The 23,911-nt window shown below is 44.0% G+C and overlaps 1 protein-coding gene across 1 annotated transcript in view; it reads right to left on the bottom strand.

The window, feature by feature from the left end:
- CDC73 (cell division cycle 73) overlaps positions 1 to 21,670 on the bottom strand; it is a 589,523-nt gene extending 567,853 nt beyond the window's left edge. Inside the window, exon 1 of the mRNA XM_078687289.1 lies at positions 21,441 to 21,670. Within this exon, the coding sequence (XP_078543415.1) occupies positions 21,441 to 21,571 (131 nt within the window). The 5' untranslated portion in view covers positions 21,572 to 21,670. The remainder of the gene's footprint in view (positions 1 to 21,440) is intronic.
- Between the last annotated feature and the right edge of the window lie 2,241 nt (positions 21,671 to 23,911).

Here is a 23,911-nt window from a genome sequence, read left to right as displayed (position 1 = left end):
AGTAAAGTCTGACTTACATGCCAAGACTGGTGTAACTTTGTTCGGCTATTGGTTTTGTTAATGAGGAGGCAAACAAATGTACGGCAATAAAATGGTTCGTCACTTTTGGGAAGCCCCCTATTTGTGTGCCCAGCTTGACAGAGCAGCAAACACTTGCCAAAGAGGACCTAAAGCGGATGTACTTTTTGGGGAAAGTTCTATGCAGATTTCTTAAATTAAGAAATTTAAAAAATGGCTTTTCAATAGAAACTCGAACTTAACCAGAACTACAGAGGTGCAAACCTCTGCCTCCGTTTATGAAAGCAAGCTGACAAATTGGTGCACTGTGATAAAGGCTGGGAAGACTGAAATGTGTTTAAGTTACTGTTACTTTTTTTAATAGAATGGATGCAATGCATACAAAAGTATATATTTTCTCTATCAAATCACGCTAGGTAGGGCCTGCCCTTAGCTCCTAAGGAGCAACAAAGACCAAGACATAGGTGTGGCAGACTATGCTCTTCGAGAATAACGGCCATTGAGAAAAGGTGCACATGAGGGGGGTCAAGATGGCGGCTGCGTGAGTCTTGCGGTTAGCTGTCTCCCGACCACGGCCCCGTTTAATGACTCTGGAATACTTGTTTACTGCCCAATAATGCTCGAAAATGCTTGAACACTGCCTGCAAGTCGTGCAATCTGTGCTGTGAGACATCGGACTTCGGAACACCCGTTAAAAATAAACTTTCTTACCCGGCAATCGACCGGAGGAGCGCGTAGTCCAGCTGAAGGCAAGTGCTGAGAACTCCGACAAACAAACCACCTCGCAAGAAAGTAGATTAACGGACGTCCTTTGGAAGCTGGAGGACTTCGAAACAGACAGCGGCGGAACAACCTTCAGCTACTAGGAATTGCAGAAAAGGAGGAAGGAGACTATATTCGAGGCTTCGTTTTGAGACTTCTTCCTAGAACTGTCTCATTGGGATTGGGATGCAGAAGTGCAAAGGGTGCACAGGTTCCCTTTAATGCTTAAGAAAAGATCAGGCCAGGAAGACAAACCAAGAGCCATACTAATATTCTTTGGCAATTTTCTGCTTCGCCAAGCCATTTTGGAAAAAGCCCGGCCTGATGCAAAAAGAAATGCAGCAGGACACACTTTCTTTGTCCGCCCTGACTTCTGCCACACCACGGTAGAGGGGAGATGGAGTCTTCACTCTCTGATCTCCCCCTTCCAGCAGCAAGGGTGCGAAGTATACTTGATGAGCCCAGCTAGGCTTAAAGTTATTTTTAAAGGCATGACTAGAGTGTTTTCCTCCGAAATCCAAGCGCAGGAGTACTTGAATGAGCTTAAGGACAGGGGATGTAGGAAATGAGGTTTTTTTTTGATTTGGTAAAATAGGCAGTTTCACTTAACAGTTTGGGTGTGGGGTCAGGGTCGGGAGCGGGAGGCATCGCAAGGGTCTCAGGACCTTTTTTGCCATATTGAAGGGAGGGGTTGAGAGAGGGGGAGGGAGGGGTTGAGAGGGGGGGGCTGGGACAACGGGTGAAGTAGTAATGTGTCACAGGAGACGGGTGTGCATAAAATGCTGTGTTTCCTTTTGTTTCCATGTGTCTGACTGTATTTAATCTTTTTACACCATAAATGGGGAGGAGAATTAGAATTGCCTCAGTAAATATCTGCGGTTTAAATGATCCCCAGAAAGGGAGGCAGATCAGTATTTATGTGCAAGTGCTAAGAGCAGATATCTTATGCCTCCAAGAAACGCATATTGAGGGTAGTAGGAAAAGACTTCTGGAACTGTCTGGGTATTATATTGTTGCAAATACGTCACAAGATTCTCGTACAAAAGGGGTGGCTGTCCTGGCAAAGATTGGGACAAGGGGCTTCCTTAGCTTCCCACGTTGTCACGTTGACAGTCTGGGTAGATGGGTGATTGTTCAAGGGTGTATTGAAAATAAAATATTTACTCTCGGTTCTGTATACGGGTCAGTATTGGACGACCCAGCTCCACTGGATTGGATCAGGACAGAACTAGTAGGGTGGGCTCTACCGTTGATTCTCTGCGGGGATCTAAATATTAATCTGAATTGCAAAGTCACCTCAAGGAAGATTCCCTACCAGGGCAGGAAACCCAAAGTGTTTAATTCTTTATCTCAGTTGCAGGCACTGCATGGGCTAGAAGATGTGTGGGCTCTAAAAAGGGGGGCTGATCCAGGATTTACGAATTTCTCCGCGCCTCACAAGGTCTTTGCTAGGCTGGATTACTTCCTTGTTTCTCAGGAATTAGCCTCCAAAAGCACAATTGAGCTATTCCCAAAGGTTATGTCAGACCATAACCCCCTAGTGATCAAGCTAGATATTGAGCTACCTCTCAGGCAGACACAGTGGTCTTTCAACAGGGCGTACTTAAGCGAGGCAGATTATATCCGGCAGGTTGGCGAATGGATGCCCAGGTTCATAGAAGAAAACTACGGTAGCACCAATTTAAGCGTTGTGTGGGATACACTGAAAGTATTATATCAAGAACTAGGTGCAGCTGAGGCTCAACTGATAGAGGCGCTGTCTGCTGGAACAGATTCGGAGGTGGCGCAGATAAAAGTTACTGTCGCAAAATCTGCTATCACTCAAATATCAGTTAAGAAGGCAGCTGGTAAATATGTGGCATGGAAATCCCGGGTGTATGAGAGTAGTGAATAAATAGGGCACCTTCTGGCGACATGCACCAGGGAAAGTGCAGTGCACGCCAGGATAAGAGAGATCAGGGATCCGGATCTGGGGCTGGTTACTGAGATAAAGGCCATTATCACGGCATTCCAAAAATTTTACCAGAAACTGTATACCGAAAACATCAGGGGTGGGAGCCAGAAAATTCAGGATTACTTAACAGGGGTGGCTCTGGGCCAATTATCTGCAGAAGAGGGAAACCAACTAGTGGGCCCTATCACCTGGGAACTGTCAGCAGCGACAGACCAGACCCCAATCGGCAAAGCCATGGGACCCGATTCAATCCCAGGGGAATTTTATAAAAAATGTAAAACACACATTATGGGACTGATGCTGGAAGTCTTCCAAAGGGCACAATGGGATCAGATTACGCCTGATTCTTGGAAAGGGGCATCTATCATAGTTTTCCCAAAGAAAGGTAAACCATTTGAGGAATTAGGATCCTACAGACCAATAACCCTGCTGAACAGTGAAGTAGTGTGGCTCACTGGTTAGAGGCGGCAGACCCGAGAGCAGAGGACGGCCCGGGACCAGGGTTCGATTCCCGGCGCGGCAGGTTTCTGGACCAGGGTCAGCGGACTCGATAATTCTCTCGCCTCGGTGCCCACTCTGATCAGCGTTCACACTCGGCAACTCTGGGCATTAGCTTGCCTCATCTTCACTAACGGCCCCACCAGACCGCCGGGGATGCCTGGTCTCACCCTGGAGATACCCATTAAGGGACCATCTCTCAGGGAAGCCAGGAAGGGTTTCGCAGCGGTCGAAGCGCCTTGGGACCCTACGGGTAAGTAGTGCGCTATATAAATGCCTATACATTTACATTTAAAGATCTACTCAAAAATGTTAGCAAACAGACTCTCAGCGGTTATAGGTAAACTAGTATCTCCGTTTCAGCACGGATTCGTACCTGGAAGAGGGACCACAGACCACATAAGGAGGTTAATCACGCTATTGGATCTTGCAGGAGTGTCAGGAGACCCTATTGCGGCCATACTTTTAGACGCTGAAAAAAGGCCTTCGATAGGGGAGACCCTTCTTGTGGGCCACTATGGCAAGGCAGGGTGTGGGCGGAAGCTATATTAACGCAATAAGGTGTATGTATCAAAACCCTGAGGCAAGGATCAATATGATGGGCGCCTCATCAGATTCAATTAAAATTACCCGCTGATCTCGTCAAGGGTGTCCTTGTTCTCCACTATTATTTGCTTTATATATATACACCCCTTTATTAGGACAATAGTGGAGAACAACGACATCTGGGTAGCTCAAACCATGGGAGGAGAAGTAAAGATCTTAGCTTATGCAGACGATCTCGCCATAACAACATCTAACCCAGCGGAGGCACTCAGGGTGGTAGAAAAATAGGCCGAAAAATGTGGGGAAGTTTCAGGCTATTACCTGAACAGGGAGAAAACCATGATCATTAAAAACTCAATGGTAAACCTGGCTGATAGTAGGGTCACAGAGAAGGCTAGATACCTAGGGGTGGAAATTACAGCAAAAGTGGATGAGGTAGTACAATGTAATCTGGCGCCTCTACTATCTAAAACCAAGGCAGACTTCAACAGAATGAACAACCTCCACTTGACACTACTAGGAAGGTGCAACGTTATCAAAATGATGTTTTTGCCCAGAATTTTATATTTTTTTAGATCAATCCCACTGGAAGTAAATAAAAAATGGCTCTCAGCCTTTAATCAAGCTATCTCCAAGTTTTTATGGGCAGGGAAGCACCCACGGAGGGCTTTGAAGTATATGACTTTAGCTAAGGATCGGGGGGATGGTTGGTCCCTGATATTCAGATATTTTATTGGGCGGCTAATCTCCAACAGCTGTCTGAACTGCTGGGTAGAGGACACACTGAAGACCAAGTTGGATCCTACCCCTCCATATACAAATTATTGCTTGGGGACGAGGCCCACGGCTGTCTGACGCGGCATATTGATCTTGCTTACTTCAAAAGAGTTAAATTCAAGGTTATGTTGGGTGCTTTTAAAATCTGGACCTCAATTAGGAAAAAATTGAAATTAAATAGGATACACAGGTATACACCCTTACAAAACAACCAATTGCTACCAGAAATTTTTCACGATGGCTATATGGAATCCTGGAAGGAGAAAGGGATGAGGCACATTGGGGATTTAATATGGGACAACACAATTCTGTCATTTGCTTTAATCAAAGAAAAATTTGGTGTGGGGAATAAATCACTTTTTTAAATATTTACAAATCAGGGACTACCTTTTTAAAAAGATGATCCAGGGCTATAGAATTCCACTAATGGAGGCAGTCTTAGGCTCACAAGGGGCATCAATCTCTAAGCTTTACACATTACTTAATGATATAATGGAGGATGATCTCGTCAAGCATATGGACCAATGGCAAGAGAAGGTTCAGGCTGACCAGGGGGTCTGCGAGGATTCTTTAACATTAAGCTCTATCGCAGCTATCTCCGCTAATATCCAGGTTCAGTGTTATAAAACTTGATTTAACCTGTATATTACTCCAGCGAGGATATTCAGGTGGGGAGGTACCTCTGGCATTAACTGCTCCCGGTGCGGAGAATTAGCCGCCGATAGTGTGCATATTTTTGCTACTTGTTCCGGTCTAATGAGCTGAATTGGGAAAATGGGACATTATGTTACACAAATAACGGATAAGGATATTGTGTTGTCACCACAGGTTGTACTGCTGGGCGTAAGTAACCAGGGTTTGCCGTCACCCAATAAGACGCTGCTCTATATCATGATGTCGGTGTTCAGGCTTACCATAGCGACAGTATGGCTTGATAAAGAGCCCCCTTCAGTTCATTGCTGGCTGGGAAAACTGCTAGCTACATACCGCTGGGAGAAAGAAATTTACAAACGTAGAGGAGTTAGAGCCCGTAAAAAAGGGGCAGATATCTGGGCTCCAACTAGTTTTTGTGCTGCTCATACGGTTATGACTTGTTATCTCTGCTTTATAAAGTATGTGTATTATGATATGATTTATCTGAAAATGTCGGTTTAAAATAAGATTTATTTTTTTTAAATTGCAACAAAAAAAAACAACAACAAAAAAAGAGAATAAACGGCCATTGGGAAGAAGTCTGGAAATATGGTGCTGGTAAGGTGCATGTACACCTGTGTTCAAGTGTTTGAAGAACTATCCCCTGAAAATAGCAATTTGTTTCTACTGCCCTAGGTCTGTTCTCAGAAATCCTGGAGGAAACATGCTTGAGTTCTGAACTTTCTATTGCGTCCCTAATTGTGGATGAACCAAGACAACTGCTCTAAGAAGCAGCCACACCAGAAGCCTAGGATGAGAACTCTGAAAACTGGGCTTAGGGTACTAGGATCAGCGAGTGTCTGGCTTCATCTTTTAACATATACCACAAAGAGAGCAGAACAGGTCACGAAAATGGTGTGTGGCCATACCGGAGACCGCGAAACAATTAGGTGTGTGTGTGAACAGATGTTGTTGTGTGTCACAAACTAGAACACTGGCTAGGCGCATGCGTAATACCGCACCCCCAGTTTGTTGCACGGATACGTACGAACTACATTATTTTTCAACTTCTCGTGGGCGTTTTTCTAAACTGCCTTGAACCCACGTGTTTGATTCGGCAGCCGATTAGGTCTGCCTTGGAGCCCGATGTGGCGGGCTAATCACTTTTTCGGCGGTTATAAATAGAAGGAGGGTGGTACTGTCTACACCTCCCCTTCCGCTTGGATACAATGAGGGGTACCGACGGACAGGTGAGCCGGGATAAGTGTTTGCAGCGTCTATATGATACTGAGGGAGCGTAGACAGGTCCGGTATCACTGAGACCTTACCCACACGTTATTGACATGAAATGATTCTTTTGTAGAAGGTAGCCCATAACAGCCATTCTAATAGAAACATTTCTACTGGGAGTTCTATCTAGGTGTTTGATTGCAGGCTTACTACTATACCTTCACAAAGCAGTAATTCACTGGTAAGATTTTATAGACACCATAATTTTGCTGTTGAAATCAGTGTTCCCCTGTTTTGTGATGTCTATGATTGGTAGTTAAAGATGCCAAATAGTGTCTATACTACGTTTGAGCACAGGTGATATGTCTCTGTATGTACAGTTTCTTGGTTGGGTAGACAGGTGTCTATCACACGTTTGTTGGGTTCATGTGTAGAGCTATCTGGCCGGGCATAGTAGAGTTTGTGTGCTAACTATGTCATTTTTCTACACTGTAGAGCAGGGCCTCTTTCTCCCGAGCGGTTGCCGGGTGAGGTGAGGTCTTCACCCACACAAAGCTGACTGAGTATCACTGTGAGGTAATGCCTCCAGGTGATTAAGCTAATATGCTTTTTGTGCTATGCGGAATGCAAATTATTCACGCAGGTGTGTTTATATGCACGGCGACTGTATATTCATGCAGATGTGTGTGTGTAACCTTAGAGTGTTGAGTCATTATTATTATTTGTCTTTGTGTCTCTTGACAGGAAGAATCCATCCCTTTTTTCTCCAGTGAACATTGGATTGTCAGGTTCCTGGTAGATATGTACACTTTATGTTATTTTTGTGTTCATTATTTTTTTGTCAACTGCAGTAGCGTTACATATTATAGGTCCTGAAGAAAGCCGGGGAAATCCCCCTTAATGGCTGAAACATGTCGACCACTCTACACAGCATTTTTGAGTAGTTCCAGCTCATAACTACTCAGTAAATTTTTTTATTCTTGACACCCAGACTTCAGCTACAAAGTCCCCTGAGTCTTGGTAGTTAATTTTAACCAGCACAATCACTCAAGCACTGCACTCCATGTTTATGATTATTATTATTATTTTCATTTTTTATCGTCACTAGCTAAAGTTTTGGCTTTGTTTCCCGACACAATATGGTCGTGGTAAGAGGGACCATCACTCCCCATATGATGACATGCCACCACGAGGGTGGTCTGATGGGACTTTTTTCCTAGCCAGTGTTCTAGTTTGTGACACACAACAACATCTGTTCACACACACACCTAATTGTTTCGCGGTCTCCAGTATGGCCACACACCATTTTCGTGACCTGTTCTGCTCTCTTTGTGGTATATATTGAGAGTAGGGGTTCGAGCAGGCAGGTCGTTAAAGATATTCCCCTTGACCCTCCGCACCTTTTTGTTTTGAGTTCATCTTTTAACAACCTGACCATGGTCTATGTCTTGAATCACGGTATCCATATCTAATCAGAAGACCACAGTAGGTAAATGAGCAACTACAACTTTCCTAGCTATCCCTCTTATTAGCTGTATTTGCAGCTCACCAGCTCTATCTGATTAGTGAAAGGTTGAAGCCTAGTAACGGGACAAATATTTTGCCAGACCAGTGGCTTACACATTTTAAGGGCCTGTCTAACTACAGAACAGAAATTGTCCTAGAGGATGGGGGGTTGCCCAGCAGGGACAGGTAGTAGACTTTACCCTAAATGAAATCATCGTGGGAATTGAGGGATTGACAAAAAACAAAGCCCCAGGCCCCGATGGAACCCCACCTGACCAGTTTTTGAGTAATGTTGAGCTGTGGGCCCCAATACTGACAAAAGTAATAAATGCTGCCACTAGGTATGGTTTGCCCCGCTCTTGGTCTACGGCCATAATTGTCCCTATATTTAAAAAGGGCAATAGGGACAATCCCCAGTGTTATCGATCAATCTCACTGATAGATGTGTCAGCTAAGATATTGGGTCGGGTAATCCTTAACCGCCTTACTGAATGGACCGAGGATAATAACACCATCTCGGACATTCAGTATGGCTTCAGGACAGGGAGGTCTACAAGTGACCAATGCCTGAACCTCTATATGCTGGTTGCAAAATATATCAAAGCCAGCAATGAAGCCATTTATCTGGGGTTTATGGATTTGGCAGCTGCCTTTGACCGTGTGAATAGAGATAAGCTTTGGGCCATGATGACCAACTTGGGGATCGACCTGGGCCTGATCAACATCTTGAGGGAGCTACATAGGGACACTACTGCTAGGGTACGTTATAACATGGAGGGGGGGTCGAACGAATCTTTCCCATGTACTAGGGGGGTGAGGCAAGGTTGTATTCTTGACCCTTTTTTATTCTCACTCTATATTAATCATTTAGAGCAGTTTCTGATTAACCTAAAAACAGATTGCCCAAGAGTAGGATCCCGCTGCATCCCGGTACTTCTGTACGCGGATGACGCGGTCCTCCTTGCACGTACCTCAAAGAGTCTACAGATCTTAATAGACGGATTTGTCAAGTTTATGGAAACTTTAGATTTGTCAGTAAATCTGGGCAAATCATATGAAATGCTGGCGAGTAATAAACCTTGTACTAGTTTTTCTTATAAGATAGGAAGCCATACACTAGAAAGGGTACAGTCCTTCTCCTATCTTGACGTATTTGATGGCTTTTTAAAATGTAATGCTCTGGTGGAGGAACGTTGTTGAAAATTGGTATCCTCGAATGGTGCCATTGCAAGTTATGGGCGGAGGGTTGGTCAATGGTCTCCCAAACAAGCAATGAATTTGTATAGCTCTATTTGTTGTTCCAAGGCCATGTATGGGGCTGAAGTATGGGGCTTTGCGAACATCAATCATTCACAGAGGGAGGAAAATAAATTCTTACGATCAACCCTGAAAATCCCCCAGAGTACCCCAGCTGTAATAGCCCATAGAGAACTAGGGAGGCCATATCTTGAAGACTTGGTTAAGTTTAGACCAATCTTGGCCTGGTTAAAAATCTGGACAAACCCCGAGGCGACTTTGAGCAGGCAAATCCTTGGTGATTGCCTGGGCAGGGATAAAAGTATGAGTATACCATGGCTTAATTATGTAAAGACTAGCTTGGAAAGCCTTGGTTATAAGGACCTTTTCACTAACCCCGCAGCAATTGTATCTCAAGATAAGTTAACTATAAAGAGATCCTTCTTGGCCCAGAGAATCACACTTAGAACAAAGGTTGAAGGGACCAAAGCTACTGTGAGTGCCCATAGCCTTGTCAAAAGTACGTTGGGAATGGAGCCGTACCTCTATCTTATGTATAACGCCCAGGATATATAATAAATAAATAATCCACATTTGTATAGCGCACAATCACCCGTTAGGGTCTCTAGGCGCTGGGGGCCGTCGGGAAGATTAAGCAAGCTATTGCCCAGAGTCGCATGGTGCTGGGCTAACCTGCCGCCGGAGCTGGGGATCGAACCGTGATCCCCAGATTCCAGCGTCAGTCGCCCTGGCCGCGGCGCCACACCTCTTTTTAATGTCTCGTTTTGGCTCAATCTTTTACCATATTTACTGGCTGATCCACCAGGTTTTACACTTTTAATTGAGCAGAAGGGTGGCTGCGACAATAGGTCTCCGCAGGACACCCTTCATTTTGTACTCGTGTTCTTTTTATTCAATGCCTAGGAGCAGATTTCTAGTAGGAATTTTAAAACAAGCCAAATTGACACATGCCAAAGCCACTTTAATTTTTTTGTAAAAGGCGACTGACCCCCTGACATTATGTTGCATTATGAATTTTAAAGTTGGGGTGCGATTAAGGGTAACCAGAGGGCAGACCGGAATGTTATAATGAATTGTTGTTAGCTTCTTTTAAATTCAGTATGTAATTGCAGTCAGGGTTCTGATAAAGATTTAATTGTATTTTAATTTTCTGTATACATGTGCTTTTATGGTGTTTTTTAATAACCGAATAAAGAACTTCTTAACTGAACTAGTAACTGGTAATTTCTGCGCATTCCCAAAACCCTGAGCAAGTGAGCAAATCACAAGCTTTTCAGATCAAGAGCAAGGATAGCAAGCGGGAGACATGTACAGGAAAACAAAGGAACAAGTACCTAAACAGAGGTAGATCAACAAGATATTGCGGTCATGAACAAATCACAACTACAAAGAGCTACATCTTTAAACGTCTTAACAATAAACTGAAATCCGTCCAATGGGGTTACACAGATCATCAGTCCAAAGCTTGACAATAGAATCAGCTCAAATGCCCACAGTAAAGCATAGCATTAAGCGTTGATCACCTCACACACACTAGCATGTTATTAATGACTAGAGGTGGGCGCGCCAATGAAAGGTTGAATCAGAGGCCTGGTTCTGGCTTGGCTCAAGTTCCTTTAGGACCGTCAAGACCAAAACAAGCCGAGCTTTAATGAATCTTCTGCCTGCCATCCACACTCCAACCTTGTGTGTCCAGAATGAAAGATAAACATGAACCTAGTCCCCCCCCCCCACTGTACAGGCTTGGCTCCGCAGCCTGGCCTATTGCAACATTAATAGTGTGGAATATTCCGAACAGCTTCCGTCTGCTTCCCGACCATTGGACATATGGGGGGCCATATCGCTCATATGTCGCGAAACTTATTCAGGAAGCGCAAACCTGGGCGATTGGCTCCATTGTGCCTGAAGGTGTGGGCTAGGGTGGTCTGTGGGGGGGTGCTGTGCCCATCCGCTCCGCTGTCTTTTTACGATGCTACCTTAAGACCGCACGCCCGGAGGCAGATAATGGTGTGATTGGGAATAACTTGTGTGCTGAAGGTATCGACCTGATTTGTGCCTATTATTCGGCTGGTACTGCCTTCCTCCTTTAGTACTACCTACTGTGGCCTGAACTGCGGCTGCTTGTAATGCTGCTTGCATACTCTTGATTCTTTTCCTGAACTCAACAAAGTTATTGCGCTAATTGTTCTGCTCCTGTGTCCTCACAGTTCTGATTTGTCTCTTGCATTTAGTTTATTTTTGTTATTTTCATTTCATATATTGCTATGCTTATGATGCCACTGAAAACCGAAATGAAAAATGTAATACGTTATGCTCACATACCATGATCCCTTTGCGCGTTTGTTGGTTTATTGTACAGTGCTACATATGGGGCCTGTTGGAGGCCTATTTGAGTTTTCTATGTGCAAAAGTGGATTGCTTATTTTGCTCAATAAAGAGATTTACCAAAAAAAAAAGAAACATGAACCTTTGTAGTAGGACAGAAGTGACATATAAACATCTATTGGCTGAATCACACAATGTGATGCAAGAAAATCTGGGATCAATCCCAGCTTCTCACTTGACCAAACGGTGCGATTTTAGGCATTTTATTTTTTATCTCACCAGCATCTATTTTCTACATTATTGCATATGAGAGCATCTTGAAATATGAGAGTTCGAGATGGCAATCAGGGGTGTGGAATTTCTATAGCCGGACTCCCAGGACATATTGTTTGAGGTCAAGGACAACAAGTTTTCATGTTTATTTTGTCCTAGGGACAAGTGGGCCCAACCCTCTGCAGCTGCGGCTCCCAGTTTACAGTACCACATTATGGATCAGGGAAGGGCATTGTCTGCAGTTAAGGTGATAATTATGTCCATATGTTAATGCTGTTTGAACTTGTAATTATGATTCAATAATGCAAAGCCTTTAGTATTAGGGTGAACACTCTACGGAAATGTTGTAAGCTCAGACTGCACTGCGGACAGTGGTCCCAGTATAAAAATGTATACACACGTTTGCAAAGTTTAACAATATAAGGCTACATATAATGCTTCCAGAATGCTCTCTGCTTAGATGCAAATATTTGCGGAAGCTTGAAAGCAAGATTGAGGAGTCTTTGCTTTCAAAATAAAAATGTTCACACAAAAAATAAAACTAGGAAATAAAACGTTTTGCTAAACTACTTTGAAAATGTAGGTACAATTTCTTTGAAGCGTCATCTAGTAAAATATGTTTTTGCATGCTAATATTACTATAAATTATTCAGAATGGAAAAACAGTTTCAATAAGATTATGGTAAACATAAAAAAAAACAATCTTTGCCAAAGCCAATAAGTCTGACATTTGGTTTGTCAATGCAGGTCTTGTTCTGACATTTTTTTTTGTAAAACGAAATTGTTGCGGGAGCCGACAGGCCCTCACCACAAAAATTGGCAAAAAGCAATAATGTTTTTTGGTCTCAAAAAACACACATTGTCCATGTACTAAACAAAACTACTCTGTGTACTGATATGCCCCTTGTGAAAAAACATAATGATGTCACTCACAGTGAAGCTAGGAAAGAAAGAATTTTAATAAAAACAGAAAGGTATTGGTTATCTCAAGACCTAATTGGGAAGCCAATTCTTCAATTAAGACACAAAAGTGCACCCATGGTATATGTCCTTGCAGTAGTGCTGATTTACACTTCAATTAATTCCTAATAATTTACAGAAGTTGTCCAGGAAATCATTCTCCTAGTAAATATTTGCAAACTGCATTTTAGCACAAGCAATTATGAATGTGTATATTTGCTCATGCGAAAATGTTTTGAGCATTTACAAGTTAACTTTCCCTCCAACCACTTTTTTCCCAACCTTGGAAGAAGTTTTACTTCTGCCCTTGCCAGGAGTACATTTTCAACCTCTCTCAGTATGGGGGAAGATTACAGAAGAGCTGGTGAAAACCCCTAAAACATGGAAGTTAGTAGCTGTGCACAGACTCAACATGCATTCCAACTCTGTAACTATAGCTTAACACTACCTCCAGCTCCAGTATGTAGATCTGTGAAAAGGTGGCAAAATAAGGGGATAGCTAGAATTCAAACCCTACTATATATTAGCCCTGGCATAATCAGAGAGGCTATTATCAGAGCTCTTTTATAATGAGACTGCTGCCATAATTTGTCACTGCACTACTTGGCCCGAAAGGTACAAGTGGATTTTTTTTACAGGACATATAGATTTATGAAGCAACCTGTCCCATGCACATGTTATGTTATGTTATTAATTTTTATACCGCGCACAGCTGCCCCAGCAAAGGGGCGTCCTGGCGCGTGAACAGGTACTAGAACATAACACAGACAGAAGAGGAAGGAGAATCCCTAACCAGATACAGAAAACAGAAAAGTTTTAATCGCACGTCTAAAAGCAATAAGGTTATTCAAAGCGCGGATGTGCGCCGGAAGGGTATTCCACAGCCCAGCAGCAAGCACTCGATAGGAGCGGCCACCCATCCTGCTGAGTTTGAAGCGGGGGCAAACCGCAAGATGAAGAGCCTCCGATCTCAGAGACCTCAGCGGGATGTAGGGGCTGAGTAAATTCGCAAGTGCCGGCGGCGAGGAAAGCTTCATGATTTTGAAGGCAAAGCATAGCGACTTAAACTGGATTCTTTGCCTGACCGGCAACCAATGAAGGGCAGAAATAGTGCTGGACACAGAGCAATATTTAGGAAGGCCAACAATGGCCCGAGCCGCAGCGTTCTGAACCCTTTGGAGCCTGGATGCCTCGGCCTGGTTGATCCCCAACAGCAACGCACTACCGTAGTCCAGCCGGGATAAGACCGTAGCTTGGACCACGAGCTGTCGGGTAGAGGAGTCAAAGAACTTGAGGACCGGTCTTAAACCTCGTAAAATACCATAACAGGTGGCTGCGACCTTCTTCGTGTGGCTCGAAAAAGTGAGGGCTGAATCCATCCAAATTCCCAGGTTCTTTACCTCGGAGACTGGAGTGGGGGTGATACCCAATTCCGGCGGCCACCACTGATCTCCCCAAAGCTCTGGGTGTTTCCCCATCACCATCACTTCAGTTTTCTTGGCATTCAGCTGTAAGCAATTGGCTCTCAGCCAATTTGCTACGGCCAAGAGTCCTGCTCGGAATCTAGGGGCATCCACCTCGAGATCACCACCCAGTGTCACCGCCAGCTGCGTATCGTCGGCATATGAGGTCATGGTCAGACCCCATTGTTTGACGATCGCAGCTAGCGGTTTCACATAGAGGTTAAACAAGGTTGGGCTCAACGAGGAGCCCTGAGGAACCCCTAGATCCAGAGGGTGGAAAGTGGACTGGCCTGGTGGTATCGCCACTTTAAATGCTCGACCGGAAAGGAAAGAGAAGAACCACTGAAGTGCGGTCCCCGCAATACCAGCCTCCTCTGGGCGCCGAATCAAAACTCGGTGGGACACAGTATCGAATGCGGCGCTCAGATCTAATAAAAGGAGCGCCGCTGTACGCCCAGAGTCGAGCACCCCACGTAGGTGCTCGGTCATATAGAGCAGTGCAGTCTCGGTACTGTGTCCCGACCGGAAACCATTCTGACTTGAGTCCAGAATATGATTGCGGGCAAGATGATCAGATAGGATGGAATTTACGTGGGTCTCAGTGACTTTAGCTATCCAAGGAAGAAGGGATATGGGGCGGTAGCTCTCGGGCAAGAGCGGGTCTAAATTTGCCTTCTTAAGAACAGGGGTGACCACCGCCTGCTTCCACGAGGAAGGGACCGTCCCAGTAGATAGTGACAAATTAACCAAGGAAAGCATCGGAGCACGACACCAGAGGGAAAAAATCCTAATTTGATCGGGCTTCAGCGGATCCAACGGCGAGCCAGATTTAATCCTCAGATTCAGCATGTCAAAAACCTCCGGAGACATATCCGGTAAGGAGGACAAAATCTCCCCAGCCGGAAAGTTAGAAGCCACTGGCTCTGAGTCGGGCAGCGGCAGGTCAAATCCTCAATAGATAGTCTGCACTTTGTCTAGAAAGAAGGATGCCAAACTTTCACAGTGGGCATCGGTACAGATTTCAATCGAGGAAGCCCTTTTATTCAAAAGATCTTTAACGACCTTAAAAATTAGCTTAGAGGGGTTGGTACTGGATTGGAATTCCTGAGCATAGAATGCGGCCCGGGTTCTGCAGATTGCCCTGTGATAGATCTTAAGTTTGGCAAAGTAAGAGGACTTCATACTAGGATCGTATGTCTTGTAGATATTTTATTAAATTACACACCCCTTGGCAATGAACAAACATCACAATTGTGTTAGATATGGTAGACTATTGTGTTGCTCAGTGTCTCCATACATATTAAAAATCAAGGCCACTTGTAGTAGTAGTAGTAAGTAAAGTTTATTGTATTAATCAGAGATTACAATAATAGATTTTTAAAAAACCCACATGGTATAAATAAGCTTCTAAAATGCTAGGATTCTAAAATTGTGACATATATGTGACTGGTTTCAATGCATCTAAACTCCGGGGCATGCAATTTCAAGTATAAGAGTTATCTTTAAATCACAATTAATAATTAGTGCACCTAATCTGAAACATTTCCAATAAAAAAATACCCTTTCTGAAGTACGATTTCTAAAATGCAATAGTGTCCTAATACATTTACATTTATAATCATACTTTAAGTACACTTGGGATGCAACTTAATTCATTCATAGTCGGCGTAGTATTAACATGTTTACAAGTGCAAAACAGGACTAAGTTTCAACAAATAGCAGCAATGGCCTTGTTATTTGTACTGTTGACCAAAACACTTTCAGCTTCTACCTTCAATCTTACTTCGCCTACTAACTTTTCTTATCAGTCCAATAAATTGCTAATGAGAAAGAATGTGCAAGGATAAATAAAAGTTCACAGGTTTTGAGCAAACAGTTTATTATCCCTAGAGGCAATTCAGACATCTAAATAGGTTATAAAGCTAGGGTGAACATGCCAACATTGCTTGCCTCTTGGTATACTAATGGCTTTTTCGAAGGTCAGGGGAGTTAGTTATGAATATTTCGAAGTTCCTGTTGAAAATATTATCACTTAATAAAGGCTTAATTCAGTGGCTTAATCTTGCGTACTAAGATTAAACACTTTTGTATTTTCAAATAAATTAGTTTGAATTTTGAAGAAGCTTTATCATTTTTTACATAAGGTTTGTTGCACAATTTATATGCCAAACATTTTAACGGCTTGCCTCATACGTATGCTCTTAGAGCTACACCAGACACTTGGCTTGGCTTTCCCTGTTAACTTGTCTGCTCACCTAACTCAATTAATGCCTAGGAAAATACAATTGCACTTCTACAGCACTAACTAGGCCTACCAAGAACCCATGCGGAGAGGCCGATGAGGATCATATGGTCTGCATTTCTACTGTAAAACAACTTGCCTTCACAACCATTCATTTTGCAGCTTTGTCGGAGTTTTAGCCACCATGACACCCTCACCCACCCTTTCAGAATGCAGTCCCAACACAACTCTCAGTATTTTGAGCCTGATCTGTTCAAAGACATTCTGTAAATGATCCTCCGTGGTCAAACCAAGAAGAAGCAGACATATGTCTGCACATTAAAGTGCTAAGGGGCCAGATAACTGGAAGACATACAGAGCATAACAAGCACTGGCAAAGCCACTCCTGGCTTGGTGCTAGGCAAAGTGTATGGTTTGTGTGAGCTTCACCAAGCGGTCCTAGAAAGAAAATCCCATAATTAAGCAATCTCTAGGGTTACAACAATATGGAATACATTAAAGTCTACCCTGAGCACACTCAGTACACTTAAAAGTCCTTTATATTTTGAAAAAGTCCAAAACCTCTTGATCCAAGTTCAAGGTATTTATCCGAATTTTCAATTCTCAAAATGTAGCCAGGCAATATTTCCAAGACACAGATTGATGTCACGTTCTAGTCACAGCATAAACAGCCACGAGATCAGGTGCTTTCAGGGTGGTATAAAAAAATAAAGGACTATTAAGTTTACAGAGTGGTCTCAGGGTAGGCTTTAATGTATTTTGTATCCCTTCGGATGATGGGAATTATAAGATTGAATTGGTATAGCTGTATGTTTACATAGCCCGTAACAAGAGTAGAGCGCCCGTTGAGTATAACTTTCCTGGTTACCAGAGCAGTTTGTGCTACAATAATATGGAAACAGCTCGTTTGCTGAATAGTCTGCACTACACTTGCAGAATGTACTCTCAAAGAAGTGTCCTGAAGGGAAGTCAAAAGAAGTCTGTGTTTTAAGTGGTGAACTTTAAAGACATACACAGCAAAACATGGTTGGAAATGTGTCCAAGCTACTGCGTATAAAGGAATAATATTTCACAAATATCTTAGCAGCAAATAGCATTCAAATCTGTAAAGGAAAAAAAAAAACATTTATACCAAGTGACTTTAAAAATTGATTTTAGTGTGTCCTGAAGGGAAGTCAAAAGAAGTCTGTGTTTTAAGTGGTGAACTTTAAAGACATACACAGCAAAACATGGTTGGAAATGTGTCCAAGCTACTGCGTATAAAGGAATAATATTTCACAAATATCTTAGCAGCAAATAGCATTCAAATCTGGAAAGGAAAAAAAAACATTAATACCAAGTGACTTTAAAAATTGATTTTAGTGTGTCATGCTGGATGTCCAGCTGTCAGGTGTGCCTAGTGTTCAGCTGTGTGGTACCTGTACACGTATGCAGTGCACACACAGCACTTCCGGAGACTGTCACAAATTTTAGAAAAATTAAATTACCTGATCAGTTTCTTAATATATAGTAACTGTTCACTTTAAATAACTGTGCCCTACTACTAATTACAATCCTTGGTGTGAAGCTAAAACAGAGGATTATTATATCCTGAGCCAATATTGCATGAGTGACTGGTACAGTAACTACCTAGCGGACATCCCAAAACTGAAGGCAAATTACCAGGAAGATATTTCACCACTTCTTTGATATATTCCCTGACATTTTTCTGATGGCCAAACTTTATAGGATGCAATAACAGTTACAACGGCAAACACAAAACTGAGTGCAACTCTACAGAGAGTTTACTTTGTCCTTCGTGCCCCACCTACACGGTGCAAACCTTAAACACTGTAACCAGGCATGATCGGACAGGCAACTTGAAAGAAACAAGAACCAATGATACAAGTTGAACAGTGCTACAATGGCACCAACCTGTAGACACGTCCTAGGAGATGTCTTAAACAAGTGTAAAACTGATATTGAATGTGCAAAAAAATAAACAAATACACAATACCTTTTTTGACAATACACTTTTCTGGTTCTGTGTAGCACACAGCTATCACTCCAGTCAGATTCTAACAAGACCTGTCAACTCCAATTCACCGCGCCCACAGATGTCTAACAATATCTATGGCAATCCAGTATTCCTTCATCCAACAGAATTTTATCAGCCTCGCTCTACCTCTGTGGATTTCCACTCTCTCACACCACCACGTCTTCAACCTCGGAAACAATTAAATCAGCATCGCACTCACAATTATCCTCAACAAATCCATCACCACAGCACATTTCCCGATGCATGGAAACACGCAGAGGTCACACTGCCTGAAGATACCCTACGCCGACCCCAGAGAACTCAAAACATACCGAACCATCTCACTGCTTCTGTTCCCAGCCAATGACCTTGAGAAAGCCATCGACCACCATTTCACCAAGTACCTAGAACCCTCCCTCCATGCCGACGACAGGGCGCTACTTGATCTCATGCTCACTACAGCTGTTAAAATTGTCCTCAGTAACTGGAAGGATTCTAGCAAAGCAACCTTTGCTTGCTGGCTCAACTGGATAATTAGCCTCAGGGGAGCGGATAACATAGCTCTCCAACAATCACCATGGCGCCCCCATATGAGAAAGATGTGGTCTACCCTTGACTGTTATTTTACCACCCATAAACCACCTTAGATACTTTCTCCCCCCCCCCGCTCCGATGCATTTAACGCCATCACAATCCAACAGTGTGGAGCTAATACGATACTTCGGTTCACCCTGACATCCTGAGTCCCACCTACATATCTTTGGTGCTATAATTTATATGAAACTGTCCGGATACACCACCTACGGATGTATGTATTACTATGTGACCTATTGTATATTGCTTTTTACCCATTTTCTCTTTATTTTACTGTACTGTTCTTCTGTAATATTGTATGTTTTTAAGTCTGTACTATGTGTATTTTATTTACTACTGAAACTTCCAATAAAAACCTATTTGAATTAAAAAAACAAGTACCTAGAAAGAAACAACCTACTTGACGCCTGTCAATCTGGCTTCCACGCCAACCACAGCACTGAAACTGCCCTTATCGCCGCAACTGATGACATCAGATCCCTCCTTGACAGAAGTGAAACAGCAGCCCTGAATTTCCTCGACCTCTCAGCGGCTTTCGACACGGTTTCCCACCACACTCTCATCAACACACACTGCCACATCAGCATCCAGGGAGACACTCTCAAATGGATTGAATCCTTCCTAACAGGACAGACCCAGAGAATCCAACTTCTGCCTTTCACCTATGATTCCAAGAGCATCATCTTCGCCATCCCCCAAGGATCATCTCTCAGCCCCACATTGTTCAACACAATCAAGACTCCACTGGCCAACATCGTCCAATCCCAAGGACTCATCATCATCTATACGGACAACACCCAACTCATCCTCTCAGAGACAGAAGACCCCACCAGAACAAACTTCTGATAACGCCATGACGGACATTGCCAACTGGATGAGGATCAACTGCCTGAAGCGCAACTGAGACAAGACGTAAATGCTGATCTTCAGTAACAACTCCTCACAATAGGAAGATACCTGGTGGCGGTTGGAACTCTGACCCACTCCCACCGCCACGGACCACACCTGCAACCTCTGACTCATCATGGACAGCAAGCTCACCATGAAAAGACAAGTCAACGCAACTGCCTCATCCTGCTTCCACACCTTTCGCATGCTATGAAAAACCTTCAGATGGATCCCCATCAACTCCAGGGAAACAGTCATAAAGCCCTGATCACAAGCCGGGCTACTCTACGGAAACGCATTTGACCCCAGAATCACCACCCAACTCCTCAAAAGACTCCAGACCTTACAGAACGCAGCTCCAAGACTGAACCGCAACCTACCTGACGGGCCTGCACCACAACCCACCTCAAAAACTTCCACTGACTCCCCGTGCATAAGAGATGCCAGTTCATGACGCGGACCCTCGCCTAAAAAGCCCTCCACAACAAGAGCCAAGCATACATCATCTACTACCTGAACTTCAACCAGCCCGCCAGACAACTGCGCTCTGCCGCCCACGTCCCCCACATCCACTGAAACCACAGCAGAGATCTTTCATTCTCCTACCTAGCCTTTAAGTCCTGGAACGACCTCTCCCTCCACCTAGGAACAGCACCAACACTAGCAGACTTCAGGAAGGGACTCAAAACCCTGCTCTTCGACTAGAAACCCACAAGACATTAGCACCTGGATACCCTCATAGGTAATCAGCTGCGCTCTATAAATACTGAATGATTGATTATTGCCCATCTACATCCGTCTATTATGCGCTCCCTCCCCATAGTAATCTTAAACTTCTCTCTGTCCACAGCAGTCTATTAAAATTCTTTATCTACAGCAATCGGGTGCTTCCTTCGGTCCAAAGCAGTCTGCAACATCTCTACCTTCACCTAGTAGTCTATTTCCTTAGTCGTCTATTGTCATAACAGCGTGACAAATCTCCGTCCGCAGCAGTCTATTGCCCTAGCAGTCAGCCACCTCTCTCCACTGATTGCCACCTACATATTAGCATTTCCCTCTTCGGACCAGATACCATCACAATCCTCCCACAACAGCGCTGTTTCGTTCCATGAGTTAGCCACCTCTCTCCCCCAAAGCCTGCAACTTTATAACTAAATCAGTCTAATAACACTTCGCTCCATAGTAGTTTGCTACCTCTCTCCACCGAGAGTACTCGGTTTCTTTAGCTGGCACCCATACAGTCTCTAGTGCCATAACAGTCTACAACATATGACACTATCCACCGAAGTCTATGTCCACCTTCAACCAACATCAAATTCCCTTTTTCGCACAGCAGCAGTCTGCCACTCCCTCTCCACCTACAGCAGTTCATTTCCCGTGTGCATCTACACAGCTGTCTACTACCCTCTCTCCAATAGCAGCAGTCTAAAACACTTGTGGCCACTTATCGCAGTTTAAAGTGCACAATTCCTCCAACGTTACTCTATCCCGACTCACCCCCAGATGACGTAGTTGGTCTTGACATTCTTAGGCCAGGAGAACTCCCCGAAGATCACCTCGTCTCCCTTAACTACGATCTCCTTCTTCTGGATGTTGTACTGGCGCAGGACGCTCAACACGTCCGCCATTTTCAGCAGCTGCTCCGCTAGGACCCTGTCTATGCTGTCCACGCGCCGCCTGATACTTCGAAGTTCACAGCGAGGACCCGGCCGTCAGCGCCAGCGCCTGCTCGGAAGAGGAACAAGGACCCCCGGACCCACTTCCCCTTCCTGATGAGACACAGAGAGAGGACAGGCAGCGAGCTCAGCTGTAGATTTCGAATTACTTCACGAATACATTCATGCTTTATTTTGTATGACTATACGGCCAAGTACTTCCAAAGTATGCTCTTTCGAATAATTAAGATATAATTTCTGTTTACAAATGGAGGAAAACATTTGCGAACTGTACCCGAAGGTGTCAGAGCGCTTTACAGTAGAACCACCAGTTACATTACATAAGGTCTTCAGTGTACTCTTTATATAAAAGATACAGTCAGTCAAACTGACGTTTATTTAGACCGCAGGTCTTTAAACAACTTAAAAACATAACATTTTTATAAGTATTCTAATATCATCACAATTTCATCAACAGTTTGTAAGGAACTGTCCTTGGAAACGTTGTGGAGATGTCAGCAACTTCTTTATTAAGTTCACCAACACAGGCTCCGCACGGTGCGGAGCGCACGATACACACAGCCGCTCCGTGAGTCACCAGCTGTCAACTGTCAACATTCCAAACTGACAGCTAGTGAAAGGCATGCAGCCATAGTGTCCAGAGGAGTGCACAAGAGTGCAGATCACAACACATCTCCCCCTTAGGAAAGAGAGAGAATGAGAGAGAGAAACAGAGATGCAATAATTCGCACGAGCATAGAACCAGGAGGTATGCAAGATGAAATACTTACAAACGTAATTTGAGAGTTTCTTTTTAATTTCAGTAATTTTGTATTGAAAATTAAGAGCATATTTACATGGTACTGGGTGAAACACATGGGGAAAAGAAAAAGAAGAAGAAAGCACGGGGGGGGGGTTGTCAAGCATTGTCTACATTGGCTTAAATTAGTTTGGCTCTTGACAGTCCATTCTACAATTGTTACATCTTCTTATCTTCGTTCTTGCACGTTCCATTTTCCCCCTCGTGTCCCCTTGCAACCAGTTTGGTTATCTCTCTGCCCCCCTGGTGATGAGAGTAGATATAAGATCCAAAGAAGAAGAAGTCTGAGTAGAGAGAGTTGTAGGCGCTATATGTTGTTGAGTAATTTGAGAGTTTCATAGGCGGTAACAACCTTCTAACTGCCCTGCTTGTGCTAACGGTAGTGGAGGTGTCATGCATGGGAGTAATGGGCAATCTTCTACCCACTCTACACGTGTCGGTTAGATAAGGTCTTTCGTGCATGGGTGTGGTAGTGGGCAGCAACGGTGAGGTGTGTACTGCGGTATTTGAGGTGTGAGGCTCAAAGTCGGTTTCATCATCACTCTGTCAAAGTTCTGCTGTGAGCAGAAGTGCTGGGATGGTTTGAAATATTATCTCTGAGGGAAGGATTACTGGGAATGGTGGTGGCTTAGGGTTTGTTTGCATAAAGAGAGAGCAGAGACATACCACACCATACCATCGCTCAGGAGAGCAGAGTTGCAAAATACTTTGCGGACGCTTAGTAGTTTTGGAAACTTGTCTTTACCTTTGCTTATGTGTCCACTGTAGCAGAAAGTTGTTCACCGCTAGTTACCCTGTGGACCCCTACCCGGTAGCACACTCATACAATGTAGCTCCTTCTGGCCAGGCATGGCTTAAAAAACGGTCCGGAGTCGCTCAGGACTTCCGGCCCACACAAGTGACTAACTGACGTGTGCGTGTCTGTTTGTTCAAGCGCGCAGGCCTAAACATGACGCGATCTCAAGCGCAATAGTTTTACACTGCCCCGACACCGGCGATGAGGGATGGGATCGCGAGAAATCACTATCCTGCTGCTGAGGTGAAAAATAACCAGCCCGGTCGTCGGCATGTCAGAGCGACGACAAAACGCGACTGATATCTGTCAGCGCTTGATGACCTGACAGCGTCAGCGCGGTGAAAAGAGAACCAGAAAATCACCGGCCGGTGACCTAAGGTACCGCATGACACCCTGCACCCTTACTATGAGGTAAAGCCCCTCGCGCAAAGCGGCAGTGCGATAGTGCTCCTGGTAAGGCCCCAGTAGAGCCCATGCTGAAGGCTGAGGCGCACGCATGCGAGGAAGAGATCAACCACACTCAGCGTTGAATCACAAATTTGCTAGCATTCGCGACAAGAATTTGCAATTCTATTAAGGACACGGAGGCGAGGATTATGCTTCTCAATCTTTACTTGAAGCTCACAGCAGCCAATGAAAATGCTTGCTTTTCATTCAAAATAACGTTAAACACTACATATCCCATCATGTCTCACAT

This window comes from Lissotriton helveticus, chromosome 1_1 (genome assembly GCF_964261635.1).
Source record: "Lissotriton helveticus chromosome 1_1, aLisHel1.1, whole genome shotgun sequence".
In the NCBI taxonomy this organism is placed as follows: Eukaryota; Metazoa; Chordata; class Amphibia; order Caudata; family Salamandridae; genus Lissotriton; species Lissotriton helveticus.
Note: the sequence above shows the minus strand (reverse complement) of the source record. Positions and strands in the feature narration are given on the sequence as shown.